Raw genomic sequence first — 18127 nt, 5'->3', positions numbered from 1 at the left:
GCCATATTTCTATGTTTAAAATAGAAGTCTTGTTATTGTGTGCATAAATTGGTTGACCGTTGCATTTACCAATTAAAGCCATTAGACATTCAACAACTTTTTCCTAAGTTGAAGACAGGGCGCCTTTATTTTATTTGTGTTTAATGGTTATCTTTAATTAAGGACTTTGATTACATCCCAATACTTGAAGCATCAAAGTATAAATTACAAACAAATTGTTGAATTCTAAAAATGTAGAAAGTGAAATTAAACATTTAAAATACTATTAAGTCGTTCAGATATAGTGGTTCCTTATTTGCATACATCAAAGATTATAACTACTTGGAATATTTTTTTTAATACTGAATTAATTTGATTTTGAAATTGGATGTTGAAATTAATGTTTTAATAATGGATGTGCCCAATTTTGAATTGTGACCAAAATAATATAAAGTTATTTTTAAGAGTAGAGTATTAAATTTTATTAGAAATACAACTAAGTCTTTCCTGTTAACAAAATAATATGATTAAAATTGGACATGTTGAAAACAAAGTGAAATACAATAGAATACATCTTTGTGTAGTTTCATTTGTGTTTAGATATTGTGTAACCTAGGCTACCGCCTAATTTTTATTGTTTCATAATTGTAAGATTATTAATGATATTTTATTGTAGAAATATTATTGATTGTTTGTTATGGCATGTTCAACATTTTATACTACTTTTATTGAATATTATTGTTCATTCGTGTTAATTAAAGAAAACATGTGTGCATACACATAGTAAAATTATGGACACGGTAGATTTTTGTAAAATCTTCCTAACCAATAACTTAAGTTACTAACCTAGTGTTTTACAACAACATGCTATATATATATATATGTATGTATGTATGTATGTAAACAAATAATTAGAGGACATTATTTTTATTCAATCTAAAGTTTCTCATCAATAATCATGTATTTATCAAATCATATACATTAGTTTCTATCAGTTTTGTGTAACATGGCCAACTTGCTTTACATTGAGTGCTTACAGAATAAAAGATATTTACAAAATCACTAAACATATAAGCCGGCACAAAAAGTTATATGCATTATGTAAATAATACATTGAGATCAAGGAGAATTTGAACACTACCATCAAATAATAAATAAATAAATAAATCAACCATCTTACATTTTATGAGAATATCATCACTCATCTACCCAGTGATAGAAATTTGTTTTCCACTTGAAAATTTAGTTGTATCCTCATCAAGACAAAATTCCCCAATTATCTTGGCATTTGTCTCAGCAAAAAACAAGGAAAAAGAAAAAGAAAATGAAAAACAGTGCCCTTTTTTATTACTTTTATTATTTCCATTACAATTATTAAAAAAAAAAAATTACATAAACTGCTCTCATCCATATTATCTCTCACCACTACCCACTTGCAAACAAAATTCACCCTAAATTTTAATTTTAAATACTGTACAGTTCTTCATTTTTGTGCTTTATGGAACAAGGCAATTAGGGTTTCAAGATTAGGGTTTCGAGGTTGGGATTTGGGGATTAGGATTTGGTGATAAGCTCGAGACTCGCGACGCGAGGTCGGTTTCCGAAACTAGTTGTCGAATTCCGCCCACCAACCCGAAGAATAAATCGATAACGGAGACTGCACTAGAGATTGGCGGCGAGCGGTTGAATGGTAGCTGCATCGCAGTGATGGCTTCAGACGACGTGTTGGACTCGCTGTTAAGGCGGTGAAACCCTAATTCCTTCCGAGCTGACGCCGAGCACTTTTGGCATATTTTCACGACGAAAACGAGGCGCACGGGAGAGTCAACTGGCAAGCACCACCGAAAAGAGATGGCGACGACGGAGGAAGAGGAGGAGGATGAAGTGGACCCCACTCTCAGCGGAAACATTCGCGGATTGGTGCCGAATCCGACATGTGTCGCAGCATAATCATGCCTATGCGTTGGTCTCCACGGTGGTATCTGTCTGATTCACATTCGTTTGTATTGTTATCTTCGTCTTCTTTTTGTTTTTTGTTTTCCTGTTTCTTTCTTTTGAACATCTATGTGCCAGTAGCATTGCACTGTGGATGGCAGTTGCTAGCCTGTAAAATTGCCTAGAAAATCTGGATGTCACCGCACCTGATGCTTTATCTGGAGTCCAGTTCTGCTCGTGCTCGGTGGCCAAGCAACAGAAGGACCCGGTCCCATGGATGGAAAATTTCGCCAAATTTAGCCGTGATTGGATCGGGAACCATCAACCTGATCTTTGACAAGCTCACCCTCATCTGGCGGAATTCGCAAGAGGTTACAGTGAGGAGGAAGGATAAGTAACATTACATAGATGTGCCCAATTTCTCGTGGGTCGAATGGGGGAGTTTATTTGTGGTGTCTGATGTCTGGCGGAGATGACCACGTGGTGGCAGACGCGACGAATTAGGGAGCGGATTCGGCTGAGGATTGCATCGGAGGGATTATCTGAGTGTGATCCCTAAGTTTCAGAGCGATGCCGCGGTGTTAAGAGTCTGGAGAGAGGGTGGCGTGCCTTGCACTTGGTCAATTCCTTCTGGAGGGTATCTTTCCGAGGAATATGAAACAGAACACGGGTTTTGTCCGTTAGTTGATTTGAATCCGGATGGATTGTGGCAGAGGATGTACAGTGAGTAGGCCCAGGTAGAGAGGTCGGGAGAAAAGTTCTTACTTATTGCTTCGATGAACCGAACTCTCTTTGAACCCAGAGAGGCGTCTGTGACGAGACTTGACGGCAAAGTCAAATCGTCAAAGCCTCTGGGACCAAGGAGAGCTCCTTGGCTATGGTGAGTGCCCACTTCGTCTGCCGATGGGGATGAAGGGGGAGGAGGTTGTCAACGAGGAGCTTCTTTAACCTCGTTCGAACACCTGGTACCTGCCGGCTACTTAAATGTGCTCGTGCACGACATACTGTTTGTAGACAACGACTTTCAGGGGGCGGCAAGGATGATGGCGGAAGCGATTGTGGATGGAGATGGTGATGACGTTCCAATAGAGGCATTCATGTTGTGATTGATTGTTCACAGACTCAGGGAAGCGTTTGGTTGTTGGCACGCCAGGGTTTAGGGCTATGGAAGATGGCGATGATGGGGCGGGGGTTGGGGAGGAGAGTGAGAAAAAGATTTGTTGTGTAGCACCCCTGTGATGTTGGTGTTTGGGACGTTCCTGAGAGTTTCAATGCAACGTTCTTGTGATCGCGTGAATGGATAGGTTCCGAGAACTTAGAATCATGCTGAGGTTTTGCGAGGAGCGGTGTCGATCAGGGTTTAGTGTGGCATGAGGCGTTGCAGCCGACAACGGAGGTCTTGGTTTCCATGATGGCGAAGCATCGGGAGAAAGTGACGATTACGGAGCCGGTTCAAGGTACGACTGCATCGGGGAAATTAAACTTCGGTACCAAAGCTTTCCATCACAGATTGCCATTTTTCACGGGGCACAAGACGAAGACTATTTCGCTAGGGGTTCATTTCACCGGACCGGAGAATCAGGATGAGGCGGAGTTGGAGAAAACTGCGCAGAAGGCCAAGTTTAGGTCGCTAGAGAGCAGTCCTGAGAAAGATAGCCCGCCCACCAGGTCCAAGATCGACAGCGGCAGTACAGGTAGCGCCAGCCACAACTGGTTGAGGAAACAGAAAAGCATTGGTCCAAATATGCAGAGGAATAATACCATGGAACTCCAACCAACATCCAAAAGCAAGAAGGTCAAGTTCCCCGCCATGAAAAAATCCGCGTCGTGGGCACACTTCGTTGAAGTCTCTCAAGCGGAAGCACCGCATCTGGAGATGGAGGTGCCAGAGCAATACGTCTGCGACATGTCAGCACTCTTCCTGGGGCAGAGGTTTGCGTCCGGCAATCACAGCCGACTCTATCAAGGTGTCTATAGGGACCAAGACGTTGCTGTGAAGCTCCTCAGGCTCGACAGTTGTGAAGATGCTGCAACTGCCGCCAGGTTGGAGCGCCAGTTCATGCAAGAGGTTCATTGTCTCTCCCAGCTCCGTCACCCTAACATTGTAGAGTTCGTAGCCGCCTCATGGAAACCCCCAGCGTGCTGTGTCATCATGGAGTACGTCCCCGGCGGCTCCCTGAGAGCATTTCTTCACAAACATGAATCAGGATCAATGGCGTTAAAGACGATTCTGTCGATGGCATTGGACGTTGCGCTAGGGATGGAGTATTTGCATTCTCAAGGTGTCGTCCACCGTGACCTTAAGTCGGAGAACCTCGTTCTCACCGAGGATCTCCACCTCAAATTGACAGACTTCGGGGTCGGTTGTTTAGAAACGGAATGCGATCTCCGGATTGCTGACACGGGCACGTATCGCTGGATGGCTCCCGAAATGATTAGCCACAAGCACTACTCGAAGAAGGTGGATGTCTACAGCTTCGGGATAGTCTTGTGGGAGCTCGTTACGGGGCTGGTGCCGTTCCAGGATATGACTCCCGTGCAGGTAGCGTATGCGGTGGTGAACAAGAATCTAAGACCGCCAATTCCTGAAGATTGTCCCGCGGAGTTAGCGGATTTGATGGAGCAGTGCTGGAAGGACAACCCAGAGCGACGTCCCAATTTCTACCAGATTGTACTAATTCTTGAAGACATGGAGAATTCATTATCTGGCCCTGGCGTCTGCGTTACTCCAGCTCATCACCTCTTGACGAGACAAACAGTTGGGTTCTAGTATCCTTGTGCAGGATTACTCTGGAGATAATTTCTTTCTTAGTTTTCAGACCGTACTTCCATTCTTTGTAATAATATCTCACACTCGAAACCTTAACGAAACAAAAAAAATAAAAATAAAAAATCATGTGAGTTTTCGAAGGAAATTGAGCTTCATTCAATCCTTGCATTTTGCCGTCTGTTCACAGCATTGGTCTGAGCTCTTGGTCCTTCAATGTCCTGGTGCTGTTCAGCTTCTGTTCTACCCTGAATTCAGGGCTCAAAATCTGAGAATATTGTATATATTTGTCATGTACATGAAGCTATCTCCTACAGTGTATTGTCATGGAGAGCAGTAATCCTTGTAGTTGTCGGAATGGTTGCATAGCTCAGCATATTCTGCTGAGTAATTCACATTGATCCCAGTGATATGTCCAGTCACATATTCCATAGAACCACACTAATATCTATCGACAGTGCTCCGAGTGTAGTCATGTGTTTTTCATTGTAGCAAACCCGGATGCGACGATAGTTTCTCGTTGGAAAGCTGGAAACCAGTTTGCAGTAATCCCGGGCCAAAGTGGATCTCACATCCTTGACGGTGTCGATTTTGTTTTATAAAAATAATCGGCAATCCCATGAGATCACGTCCAGAGCTGCTGCTTTAGCTGGGAACCATCCAGTGAGTTCCGTAAAACCCCTTCGAGAGCTTGGAACGCGAGGTGAATATGCCTCCATGTCACTAAAGTGGGCTTGTGGGGTTGTCTTTTCTCGCCACTGCCGAGTGAGTAGAGGCTTTAATTTCTTCTATTGTCTGGACTGTGTTGAGAGCTCGGATGCTCACGCCGCTTTTTTTTAAAACTCCCAGTGGATCTGTTTTTTGTCGCTCTGATCCATAGTCCACAGTGCACTATGGATCCATTGATTTGCAGATTTATTCCAGCCTCTCATCAATTATCACGCCAGGAAGTTTCATATCCTGGGCTCTCGAGAGACCCATGATGATAACTTGTGTCTGTTACACGCCCAAAACGGTGTATCTCGTCTGACTTGTTTGTTGTGTAGCAGAAGTTGTAAAAAGACTTGAATGATGAAGTGCGGAGAATCGAATATTGACTTGCTCGTGCTTCTGAAACCCTTCTACGTGTCACGCGGACAGCGAATCCCTTACATCTTGAGCATTTTTGGATTTTGAGATGCGATGCTTTCCGCGATCGAAGTACAAATGAATCCAACCGCATGTCTGCAAGCATTTACTACACATCCGCACTTAAGTATTTGGGAGAAAGAATTTCAGTGACTTAAATAGAATGAACCCTGAATCTCGGTGACGGTGTCCTGTGTGAACATCTGCAGAAACAGAAACAAAAGCAAAAACAGTGTAAAGAAGAGAAAGACGGTCGGGGTCGATTTTTCTCATCCATCCTCATTAGCAGCAAATTCAGTCGGTTTCTGCCAAACCCCAGGGGCGGGAATCAGTGGCATCACAAGCCTGCGACAGGATCGATCCCAAATTATCGAAGTTTAGTTTGTAATCTCGTGAGTTTGTCTCTTCTCTTCAGGTATTGCTAATTTTTTGTTGTATAATTTTCACCCCACAGTGAAAAGAATGTTTTGGTGTCTTTGTTTACGCTCACAATGCTAGGGTTTTCATGTATATCGGGGCCCTCTGTAGTGTGAGACAGAAGAAACGCTCTGATTGTGGTCGAGGAGATTGTGCGTGTGTGGGGTTAACGGAAGCATGTGGGATCCTGTTTATGTGGCGTTGTGGATGTTGAGCGTGGTTGTAATTTAGGTCATTGTTAATTTTCGGGTGGTTGGAGTACCTTGAGGTGTTAGGGTTTATGTGGATTTGAGAAAGGGGTTCTTGGATTGAATTGTAATTTGATATGTGTAGAATTCAGGTGTTTGGATGCGTTTTGATACGTTTGTGTAAGTATCTCGCTAGTGTCCGAAATTGCGATAGAATGTATGTACAATCAAAGAAAATCAGTCAGTTTTATTTTATTTCGTTTCATTCATCCATCAGGCAGTTCTTTGGTACGCAATTGTGTTCAAAATTTTACCTGAATCCGCACGAACGAGCTCTAGTGACCTTTCTTAGTTCAATTCTTTAATATTTGCAAGAATTTGAGGGTTTTCGAAACTGAATTGTGATCCCGAATTGTAATTTTGTTTGTGTTGCGAGGAAAAGAGAACCGATTCGATACTATTAGGGGTTGTGTATGGTTCAATTTTTCCGTGCACAGGATAGATAGCCTTCCCTGAGGTTCTAAGTGATTTGAAAAATTCATTCTCCATGCTGCTTATTTGTGCATTGATACAGCATTGCTCTCCATTCAACTTTGATTGATCAATTGAATTGCTCGCTTAATTTTGTGTCTGTTTGGTCTGCTGTGAAGATCAAGGAGAAGGATGGTGGAGTGGTGGTGGGGTGTTGTAGGGACGGTTGTCCCTGCATTGGTGGTTCGTCAGGTGATTCAGAAGACTCGTAACCGTGAGCGAGACCCGCTCCAGGGCAAGGACACGAAAGACCTCACTAACCAGTTTGTGTGTGAGCGCGTCTGCACGTCGAAGAGAATGCTCAGTAGGGTTGGAGCTTTCTCCAATGGAACCACTTCAGATACTTGTGTCACAGTGTGCGGTGTTAGCGAGGTGGATGCTTGCTCCGAAGCTTGTATCCGTTCTGTCTGTGCGAATGCACACCATGTTCCGAACTGGAATGACGTTTGCTCACGTCGGTGTCAAACCCAATGCATTAAGTCAGGTGCTTGACCGTCACTTTGCTATGAATTTCTGGCGATGTCGGTCAAATTTTCTTTCAAGGGATATATATGATATCACAGGCCACCTAAAGATGACATTCAATGCAGTCTATTTAGCACTCTTCTCCAGGTTCAATATTTTTCCACTTGCACCGAAGTGACCCACAATTCCTTCATTTCTTTATCTTGCTGCTTTTTATTCCTCTTGAGGGTCGTGCTTAGTGCTCAAGAATTTCCGTGAAGAGGCACATTCCTGCTGTCTACGTAGCACTGTAACTAACCACTCACCGTTACCTCGAGATGCATATACCGAGCAAAGCTTCCCAATGCCTCTTTGAATAGGTTCATGTTGATACGAAGAATTCGCCATTTGACAGCTCTAAATTCAGGTGAATCGTCTCCCATGCACACTTAGAGCTGCTAGCAATTCATTTGATAACGAGATGGATTGGTGTTCCGCAGGACTCTGACCAGCACACTTCTATGGCAAGCAAAGCAGGAAGATTGTTGTAGTTTTCTAGACTTGCAGTCAATCTTCGAAGCCTTCCTCGTAACATGATGTCTGTGACGGACCTACGGCTGTACATCAAGCATCCCTTGTTCTTGTAAGTTCCCCATGAAAGTTTTTGGCTTGGAGTTGGTTTTATGAGTGTCCATCCATTCTTCTTCTGTGGTAAATCAGAGAATCAGGGAATCAGAGTTTCTATTCCTATGAAATAGCTTGAATCTGAAGCACTTAGCATTTGAAGCTTCTATCTTCATTCCTAGTGCTGCAGTTGACTGTTGGTCTAAGCAGTGGGTGGAGCTTGCAAGTTTTCATGGCCATGTTGACAATGAATTTAGGATTTGTTTCCACTATTGGACGGCAGACTAGATGGCAGGAAATTAGTGTAATTCAATCAAGAAGGAGCCTATTTGTCAAAAAGATTATGTAGATCATTCTTTTATGAGAAGATGTTGAACAGTCTGTTGGGAAAGGAATTTGTAAAAATTAATTCAAAATACTTAAAAACTACATGTGTTGTAAACATTTTATTTAAAATTCTAGATTTCGCTAAAATCGAAGTGTATGAATCATTATAACCTACTATAATTTCTATGATTAGAATTATACAACTTTATTAAATTCAGCTTGTACTAGTAGTTTTATAAACGTGTTTAAATAGGATTTAATTTTTTTTGCAAACATAGAAATGTTTAAAACTAAAATCATTATACAATAAGTACCTACTTTATAACCATGGTTCAAAATGCATTGTATATTTCAAATTGGATTGCAACCACATTAATATGTGGTTACTGTGAATCCTCGCATTATTACTCTAAATCCTCTTATTTCAAATAAGCTATTTAATAATTTAGGTTTGGAAGATTGAAGTTATTTGTTATAAGAGTAAGCAAACATTAGCTCCTATGAAAAATACATTAATTGTTGATCTTCTATTGTAACACTTCTAAATCTTCAAAACTAAGAGATAAAATAAGATTGAATTAGATATGTACATATTGTACAGTAATTTAAAGGTGAAAAATTGAATCAAATAATGTTGTTAAGTGATTAAATTTTATATACATAAAAACACTAAAACGTTAATATATAGTATTTTGTTTAAATAGATAATTTTAATAAAATTTATATAACTTTTGATGTACATTAACCAAATTTGATTTAAGTTTAAATTTTTTCTTTTTTAGATAATAAAAAACTGAAATTTTTAGCAAAATAGCTTCTTAGATGATAAATTAATCTTTGCTTTATATTTAAAAGACTTCATATTTCTTAAATTAGATAAAATAGTATTTTAGAAATATATGAATTGATATATATATATATATATATATATATATATATATTTAATTTAAAAATTTGAAGATGTTTTCAATTCAAATCTTATGATTTTTTATAACTTTAACTATTATTTTGTATTTATTTATTTATTTCAAATAAGTGTTGTACTTTGATAAAAATTTACTTTTAATTTAAAATTTGTTTGAAATTGTTATCTAAAAATTAGCAAATTTTAATCATTTCTAACAAATCTCTTTGATAATAATAACCAATCTAAATAGAATAGTCAACTTTGGACTAATAATTTTATTATATCATTTTCCTAATATATATATATATATATATATATATATATATATGTTTTAGGAATTATTATTATTATAAAATTTTATTTGAAAAAAAACTATTTGATACTATTTCTATATTTTCCATAATAGTAACTATTTTCAAACCTACATATTGAAAATAAAGATTTTATAAAGTTGTCTTGTACAATATATTATTATTATTATATATATATATATATTAATTTATTTGTGAACTTTAACTAACTTTATACTATTATAATAAATGTGTGGACATAAGTCTATTCTATCAACCTCAATTTCAAGTTGAAACATTGTTAAATCTAGGCATTTGAATGTTTCTACTATAAAAAATAATTCATCAATAAAGGTTGTGACCATTCCCAAATACTTGACTAGTAACCGTTGTTTGTTTTGGACTCTCAACACCCACAAATGGTCACATTCTTTTCCATATTTGTCTACTAAATCTTAAGTATGCATTCACTATTACAGACAAAATTATATCAGTTATTGCATTCTAAATCCAAGTTTACAAGTTCAACTTCAGAGCATATCTCAAATGCAACTGCAGAAATCTTTGCACTGCTGCTGTTCACTGAATTTGGAATAGTCTTAGTGATTTCATGCTGCAAATGGTCTTGTCATCTCAAAGATAAACGTGGCATAGAAAAGCACATAAGTATTCGAATGCTTGAATTACAGACAAATATGGGTCGATAGAAGTTGCAAATAACAGCAGCAGCTAATTCCTAGTTTTTATTATCTAATATGGCATCAATCACTGCCTGGAAGTTTCATGGTCTCTAATAACTGTTGGCCACTTTCTTGTAACGAAGTGCTATCAGATTGTTCGAGGCTTGCCAGGTCTTTTTGTGCCTCAGCTAGAGCCGCCTTTGCTGGTTCACCATGCTTCTCCAACTCCACTACAATGTGCTTTGCGTTTTCAATTGCTTTCTCCTTCCTACAGTCAAACCAGCAATTAAGTGCATTAAGCAATAAACGCAATATAGGATATTTGATATTACAAATCACTATCTATAAGTGGGCATTTAGCAACTGTAGCAAGAAAGTTTCCACATCCTGTTGAACAGTGAAAATACAGTTTCTGAGTAGTTTTCGATATTATTTCAAACAACCAGCAGCTACCGTTGTGTGACAAAGTTACAAAATGTGCTTAGTTCAGAGCACAACAAAATTAAGACCACGTATTTAGATAGTGACCATCTTTAAGGAAGAGAAGTTGAGGAGATAAATACCTTCCCAAAGTAGCATAGACTTGCATAAGATTGTAATAAACTGCAAGAGTGTCTTGCTGGCCAGGTCCATGTGTCTGTGTCAAGATTCTTTTAGACTCTTCAAAAAGCTCAATCGCCTTCTCCCGATTCTCCAGCTTAACATTAGCAACAGCTAAATGATTTAGGACAAGCGCAAGGGAGAAATGGTCGTTCCCATAACTGTGTCTCAAATTTGCGGCAGCTTCTTCCATGTATGGAATAGCCTCTTCTACTTTACCAGAGAAGTACAGGAGCAAACCAATTTGAGCTTGTGAACCTGCATTAAACCAAATGTGAATGTAAACTCATGCATAAGCACAACTGACGACCTTGAATGAAAAAAGAATGCAACATTTGTTTGTGGTGGGGAAATAAATATATTAAGTAATAGAATTTTAACGACCTTGTATTCAGATATAGAGATAAATTTTGCTTACGAATATGCGAGCTAGAGCGACAGGGTAAAGTTAAGAAAACCCAGTACAACAAAGCCAGGAACCGCATCAAGATGATCAAATGAAGTAAACAAGAAGACTGTTCGTACACATCAAAGGACCTCTTAATAAACATACAGGCCCATGTCTACCTTGTGAACATTCTGATTATATTAGCGCGCCACATACTCTACCAATTTCAACTCCAACTTTGGAAGGATAGTAAAGAAAATCAGTCACGGAATACAACCCTCACAAGAGTGATATAAGCGAAATGCAAATTCCTCGCGGAGCTGAGTTCATACCTGCAGCAGCATTCATTTGCTGCGGCAACTGCTTGTAGATGGAGAGAGCTTTCTTTAAAAGATCTACTGCTTCCTCAGGGCGTTTCATACGCTGATGAATTGCGGCCAATTCTGTGTAGCATTCTCCAACTGTGAGAAGCTCTGTGTCCCCTCCACTCAAACGGTGAAGCTTTGAGTCGAGCACGCTTCTCGCGGCCCTGCGGCACCAACCAGTATTCATAATCTTCATTATCTAAAATTTTCGCGCAACTTCCCTGTAAAACATTAGGAGCACCAATAGCTAGCAGTTTCCTTGAAGAAGTGCCTCATTACTGATGGTCAAGTCTTAAAATCTTGGTATCCGTTTTTCTTCAACTTCAGGAGGGCTAACCGTTAATGAACAAGGTGATGTGAACAAGGTTATATAACTTCTTAAACTCTCTGCAAAATATTCTATTTCTAATGCTGGAAAAGTTACCTGGAATGTTCTGCAGCTTTCTCTTCGTTTCCCTGCTGTGTATACGCCTTCGCTAGATTCACAGTTGCAAGATCCCTCAATGAGTTACCTTCCTCCAAATGGGAGATAACGTCTTGAAGGGTTGCAATTGCATCGTCCAACCTACCCAAGGTGAGTTGAGTGTCGGCAATGGCAATCTCGACAAACCGTGCTTCGGATCCCAAACCTCTCGCATTTAAGATAGACCTCACATTTTGTTGTTCTTCCAGAGCTTTTTCGTGCTCTTCCAATCCACTGTAAATAACAGAGAGAAGGCGTCGATCAATAGCTTCTTCTATAGAGCCTTTGCCATTATTTTTGATGTGAGCCTTAAGTGCTTTTTCAACCAAATCTTTTGCTTCCTCAAACATCATAACCTGTGTGAATGCCTCACCAACCTGTTTAAACATTGACCAAGTTCGAAGATTGAGTTACCAAGTGCACAAATCAACCATAAATCTCACCTGGATAAACTAGTTAGGAGACTCAAGGGAAGCTTTATGCGCAAGACAAGCTACAATGCCTTAAACCAGCAATTATGCTCTCTCAGGTGAACTGCGGAGGGAGGACACACCTGGCGATAGTTGCTGGCCAATTGCGGATGGCCTGCGTCAAGGATAGTCTCTTGAACAGCCAAACCTTCAATGTAATGCTTGAGGGCTATATCGTGTTTCCCTAGAGCTGATAAAGTGTCTCCCATCAGAAACTGCAGAGCAAATTTAATTGGCCCACTCTCTTTCCCTTCATTATCTTTGAGCAGCGAAATCGCCTTGTTCAGATTTTCAAGGCTTTTTTCATATTGACCCAGTCTGTGGTGAGCTAGAGCAATGAGATGATGGCACATTCCAATCTCTAAAGTGAACTCTCCTGCTGTCTTAAAAATGCTGAGAGCTTGTTCCCCTAGTTTCATGAAGGTTTTTGGGTTTTCACCCCTTGCTTCATATTCCTGGCCTAGTCTCAAGGAAACAATGGCGATTCGAGGATCTTTTGGGTCTGCTACAGACGACAACTCTTTAAGCATTTCCTGAATGCTTTCCACGCTCACTTGCTCTGCTGCAGGATTCCAAACAAGCTGTTACGATCTCAAATACCTCAAATGACTCCAGTCAGCACGCGCTTGTAAATTAAAAAAGAAAAGAAAAGAAGAAAGAAGCAATTCCAATTTTCTCATATACTAAACAACACATTTAATAACATGACTCTGGACAGTTGTGACCATAAATCATGTGACTGGTTTCATATAAGGCCATCAGTCAACGCTAGAGCATAGAATAGCATAGCGTAGCTTCAGAGCTGCATCTGCAACCAGAGGTCTAAATGACACGATTGATTGTGGTGGAGAAGAGAGAAAAGGAAAATCAAGGAAAGCGCATTAATAAGCACCTTTTCTATTTTCAAACTCTGTCTCCGCTAGTTTTAAAGCGGCCTCCTCCTCCGGCGATAGAACCTCCCCAGATGCTAGTTGTAAGCCTGCAAAAGAGTCTTGGCTGAATCACACTGACATTCAACAAGAATTCTCCGAGCAAGCAGATAAAAACTTCTTCTGCTTTGTCCCATCGAAAAGCACATGATTGATAAGCAATTTGAAATAACGAACAGGACATGGGAGGGAATATTGAGTTCGAACAAAGTCGAGTGAAGTGCTGACTGCAAAGACATGGATTGACGAGAAATGCAAACCTTGTGAAGCACCAGACAACCCTGTAGAAGACCCTTCTTGAGCCGCAGACAAAAGCTCCTGCCCAATCTGACTCTCCTGCAGACCTTTTCTTTTGGTTTCAGAATCAGAACTGAAGTATCTTTGTCCCAACCAAGTCCTGGGCCTTGTCCGGTCGTCAAAACCGTCCAATCTTGCATTTAGGACAAGACATCGCGGCACATCAACATTTCGCCGTGTCGGTGAGTAATAATTTGATCTGTGCAGACTTCTCCACTTGTCCCTTGCACAATTTGCTGCCACATTTCTGGATAGTAAGGTGCGAAGGGTTTTCTGCTGGGAAACTTGGTGATTCAAGACCTGTGTGCTGCTAGAGGAATTCTCATCTTCATTCCATCTCCCAGCACTGCTTCCTAAAGTTGATAACTGGTGGCTACCGGCGAAAGCTCCATCACACACACCTGCGATCGCTTAACAACCGTTTGACAGATTAGGTTGGATTCATGAGAAGTAGGAATAGTGTTTTGATCGGTCTACCCCAACGCTTAACATGAATTCCTCGAGATGGTGCACGATGTTCATAATCACAAAGATCCTCCAAAGTACGTCAACACTTAGTAGAAGTGATTCAACATTACTCAAAATAAATGCAAAGCAATTCAATCCCATGTGACGTTCCTTCACTATAAAATGTAATCGTACAAACAGCTCATCCTTCAAAATCCCTCCCTATCTTGCTCGAGAAAGTTTACTTAACTAACAAACTTAGTAGCCCGTGTAACACTCAGTTACCCACATTATAGGGTAGAAAACCCTTTAACCATAAACCTCGTGCTACAAGACCCTTTCAGAATCCAAAAAAGAATGTGTTCTCGAGAAGTGAAGATGATTTATAAATTTCTGGCCTAGAAAATGATCAACACTGAGACTGGGCATCACTCCAAAATGCATGACCAAATTCAATCGCTGCTTGTATTACTAGAAAGAGAAGACCAGCAAGCACGTACATGACTTGCGATTCCAAGAGGCCGCGTAACGAAAGGAAGGCACAAGCCTGCTCGAAATCCGCCTAACATTCCCCATCTCCGCCAAAACCCACGTAGGGATCCTCAAACCCTTGTAATTTTTCTAGGAAACCAACACTGCTACAATCTGCGCTGGGACTACCGGTGACAGTGCAATCCTGCTCCAAAATTGCAACTCACGGGTAAGGAAATGACACACAAACAGGAACAAGGACAGAGAATCTTAACTACCACACAACGCAGAAGGTCGATCATTCGGGATAAGTGCATGAGGAATGACTAAAACCTATCGCAACTAGTTATTCTGTGAGTGAACCATCTACACTAGAGATGAAAAAAGAACTTAGCTCGGAGGTAGGGATGCACTCGTGTGCATTTCGGTGGAATTAGGGTTTATGTGGCATGGTTTGTCATATTTTCTCAACTACGTGTACTCCAACTGGATGAGTGAATATAGAAATCCATTCGAACAATCCGCAACCCCCCTACCTTGCTCGCAAATCTTCACAGCTCAGATGATGCCTCACTAGGTGAATTGTACGAGTTTGAACAATTGTATGGCAATCAATCGCATATTGTTTTCGCGGTCGTAGAATTCTATACTTTTCATGGTGGCATGAGTAACGATCGTATAGAATGTTAGAGATGTCAATATTTAGGACTTCAGAGTTTCGTGAGAGTGAGAGGGGCCTTTGAGGAAACTGGTAGAAACACGGCAGACGAAATTTGAGGAGGTTTCTCGAGGTTCTAGGTTTCCATTGGGAAGTGGAGTTCGGTTGCACGCCATGGTTGTCGTTGGATACGCTAAACTTTCACAAGCAATCTGAAGCGATGGCAATTAGAGGTTGTAGTGCGGTTCTGGATAGAGCGGTAGGAGTGCGAGCCTTTTGTACGATTCGTGGAGCTACGGGGCCAATCCGCTATAATCCGCAGGCGCCTGGGACTGCCAAGCCTACATTGCGGGAGAGCAGAGAAGACGCAGGGGTTCCATACTCTCGGCCGCTGCAAAGATGGAAGCGCGTGTCAAAGACAGACGAGGATTGCAGTTTGAGGAAACTGCAGGAGCAGAAAAAGTCTTCTGACAGAGACAAAGAGGTGGAAGCTGAGGCGGAAGATTATCAGAGTTTTGCATGTGCTGAAATACAACGATTGAAGGCAGAAATGCAAGCCAGAGACTCATCATCACAACGTTCAACGCAATTCTCTCGTATGCGTGAGAAGATTCCCCATGTTGCGGAGATAGAAGAGGATTTGAGTGCCAAAACTTCTCCCAGGAGCAATGAGTATGACGAGCATAACGCATTCCTTTCTAGGTCCTCAAGAATGTTGCGTAATCAAAAAGAAGCAGTATCAGCCACTGCCGACTTGGATGGGATTTCTTTGGTGAAGAAGAATCAAATGTTTGAAAAAGTACCTGTTTATGGAAATGGCCGGAAGTTTGAAGCTCCTGACTCAGAGCTATCAAAGAGGAGCAGTGTACCCTTAACTCCAAGGAAGAAAAAGCAGCTTCAAGGCTCAGGACTATTTTATGGAGATGGTCGGAAGTTTGAAGGTCTGCTTTCGGGTGCCAATGATCTCTTTGATGATTCTCTCAACGCAGCTGATGACAATCTCTTCGAAACACCAGAAATTGTGGTGGACAAAGAAATCGAGAAGGAGAAGCAATCAGCCAAAAGTTACGCATTGCGTTTGCTGGGAATTGCGTGAGTACCAACAATTCCTTTGACTTCTTGTTTTCGCCGCACTGCAAACTTGTCACTAATCTCCTCGTCATGTATTTCTGCTTGAGCCCCAGAATTGTGCATTGTATGCGTTTCAAGAGCAGCTCGTAACTGGGATCTGGTTCTTTGGTTTTGACAGACCTCAAACCGCACAAAAGTTGAGGCAGAAGCTGATGGGCAGGAACATATCTCCAAGCGTAATTGAATCCACAATTGCTGACCTGCAAAGATGGTGAAAACTCTTTTGCAATCTCTTAATCCTGATTGAATACGTTTCTTCCCAATTATGCAACTTCTCCCCTCCAACGCGGTCTTCTCACAATTTCTTCCTTCGTTTAGGGTTAAGTTACGATCAGAACTTCTAAGCTTTGTGGGTAACCCTTAGTGTGATTTTATTTCTCTTACTTGGCAGTGGATTGCAAAGTGACCTGGAGTATGCTGAGGCTTTTGCTCGATCTCGATGGCGAACATCCATTTGGGGACCCCAGCGTCTTAAGCAGGTATTTTTCCGTAACGCAAAAGATTCGCTTCTTTTTGAGTACGCAACAATACTCTAATGAAAGCTTCTGAAAACTGTTTCTTTGTATCATCAGAATCTTTGTGTACTGAAAAAAAGTCAGTATCATAACTGGAATCCTGTCATCAAGGTGTGTGAGCCAGAATGGTTGCTCTGAGCAGGTCGAGGGATGTGTTGAAATTCCGTAGTTTTATACGCTACTTTTGTCAGAATGCTTTAGAATTTAAATTGTTTCATTTCTTTACATATTGCAATGCATTCGATTCTAGTCAGTGCAATGATCATTGTCAACTTATTTATATCCTTACGAGTTGGCAGTGACTCCATTACCGTGGATGCACAGGAACTTCGTCAAAGAGGAGTAAGCCCTGAGGACATTGAAGCGGCCATTCAGATGGTCTTTACCACCAGTGATGAGTTCTTAAACCAAGATGATGACTCAGAAGACAACGAAGGACGATGGGGTATGACAAAAAGGACAAGTGATCATCTCATGGAGAAGGCTAGGCTACAGTGGGGACGTGGAGATAGTATCTCTCCAGAAGCTCGCAAGAGACGTATGATAGGCTGGTTGCAGCGACGTGGGTTCAATTGGTCTATCACTACAGAGGTTTTGAAGTCCCTGGAGGCTCTAGATAAACAAAACTGCTAGCTGTTTTATCTTAGAGTTGATCATAAAACACTTGATAAAACGTACACGTTTACGTTGTACATACTGCTGCTGCTAAAAATGCATTTTTCTGGATCTCCAAGGCCGAAGGATGCTCGAATTTCCTCGTATGACGTGATTGTGAAACTCAACAGCCTGAAATGGAACAAGTCGGCGATATGAAAGGCACAAATGAACTGAATCAATTTGAACAACTGTTGTCAATGTTGGTGACAGAACGAAGGACGTTGCTATTGTTGAATCTGAAGATAGCTTTTGGGTACTATGTCTAGATATCAATGGGGAGGTCTTGCACAATAACAAGGCCAATTCGTTATCCATTACCATTGGAAGCAGCAACTGCGTCAACAACTTGATTCAACGGAGTCCGCTGCCTCGACAAGATATTCTTGATGTGGAATTCTAGACATTTTTATTTTTGGTATGAATATTTTTGACATAATAGTTGAGCCATGAAAATATTCATACACAAATAGCAGGCCTAGCTAATATACAAGACCCCTCTCCAAGTGACAGTTTCAGGTA

General features: G+C 40.8%; 4 protein-coding genes across 8 annotated transcripts; 3 read left to right on the top strand and 1 right to left on the bottom strand.

Moving 5' to 3' along the window:
* Positions 1-1474: 1474 nt before the first annotated feature.
* Positions 1475-4829, top strand: LOC112296121 (serine/threonine/tyrosine-protein kinase HT1). The gene is made up of 2 exons (XM_073529002.2): positions 1475-1957; positions 2144-4829. The coding sequence occupies exon 2, from the start codon at positions 3323-3325 to the stop codon at positions 4682-4684; it is 1362 nt and encodes a 453-aa protein (XP_073385103.1). The 5' UTR covers positions 1475-1957; positions 2144-3322; the 3' UTR covers positions 4685-4829.
* Positions 4830-5414: 585 nt separating this feature from the next.
* Positions 5415-8442, top strand: LOC112296122 (uncharacterized protein At5g64816). The gene is made up of 4 exons (XM_024548312.3): positions 5415-5881; positions 6019-6224; positions 7065-7429; positions 7890-8442. Exons 1-4 carry the CDS (start codon positions 5864-5866, stop codon positions 7895-7897), a joined length of 597 nt encoding a protein of 198 aa, XP_024404080.1. The 5' UTR covers positions 5415-5863; the 3' UTR covers positions 7898-8442.
* Positions 8443-10170: 1728 nt separating this feature from the next.
* Positions 10171-16246, bottom strand: LOC112295704 (protein KINESIN LIGHT CHAIN-RELATED 3). Of its 5 annotated transcripts, none has more exons than XM_073529040.2 (9): positions 16109-16246; positions 14677-14852; positions 13693-14130; positions 13396-13482; positions 12587-13065; positions 11995-12410; positions 11538-11734; positions 10781-11075; positions 10171-10485 (listed from the first exon to the last, which is right to left on the bottom strand). In XM_073529040.2, exons 2-9 carry the CDS (start codon positions 14750-14752, stop codon positions 10299-10301), a joined length of 2175 nt encoding a protein of 724 aa, XP_073385141.1. In that variant the 5' UTR covers positions 14753-14852; positions 16109-16246; the 3' UTR covers positions 10171-10298. The 5 variants fall into 5 exon arrangements, with proteins under 5 accessions (XP_073385141.1, XP_073385140.1, XP_090100974.1 ...); XM_073529039.2 differs by lacking the exon at positions 16109-16246 and adding an exon at positions 15184-15323; XM_090244848.1 differs by lacking the exon at positions 16109-16246 and adding an exon at positions 15184-15323 and having other exon boundaries at positions 12587-13062.
* Positions 15526-17677, top strand: LOC112295705 (uncharacterized). The gene is made up of 4 exons (XM_024547567.3): positions 15526-16397; positions 16555-16647; positions 16828-16915; positions 17276-17677. The coding sequence occupies exons 1-4, from the start codon at positions 15526-15528 to the stop codon at positions 17582-17584; spliced, it is 1362 nt and encodes a 453-aa protein (XP_024403335.1). The 3' UTR covers positions 17585-17677.
* Positions 17678-18127: the final 450 nt, after the last annotated feature.

The sequence above is a fragment of the Physcomitrium patens genome, chromosome 19, assembly GCF_059467195.1.
Source record: "Physcomitrium patens ecotype Gransden chromosome 19, ASM5946719v1, whole genome shotgun sequence".
NCBI classification, from domain to species: domain Eukaryota; kingdom Viridiplantae; phylum Streptophyta; class Bryopsida; order Funariales; family Funariaceae; genus Physcomitrium; species Physcomitrium patens.
Note: the sequence above shows the minus strand (reverse complement) of the source record. Positions and strands in the feature narration are given on the sequence as shown.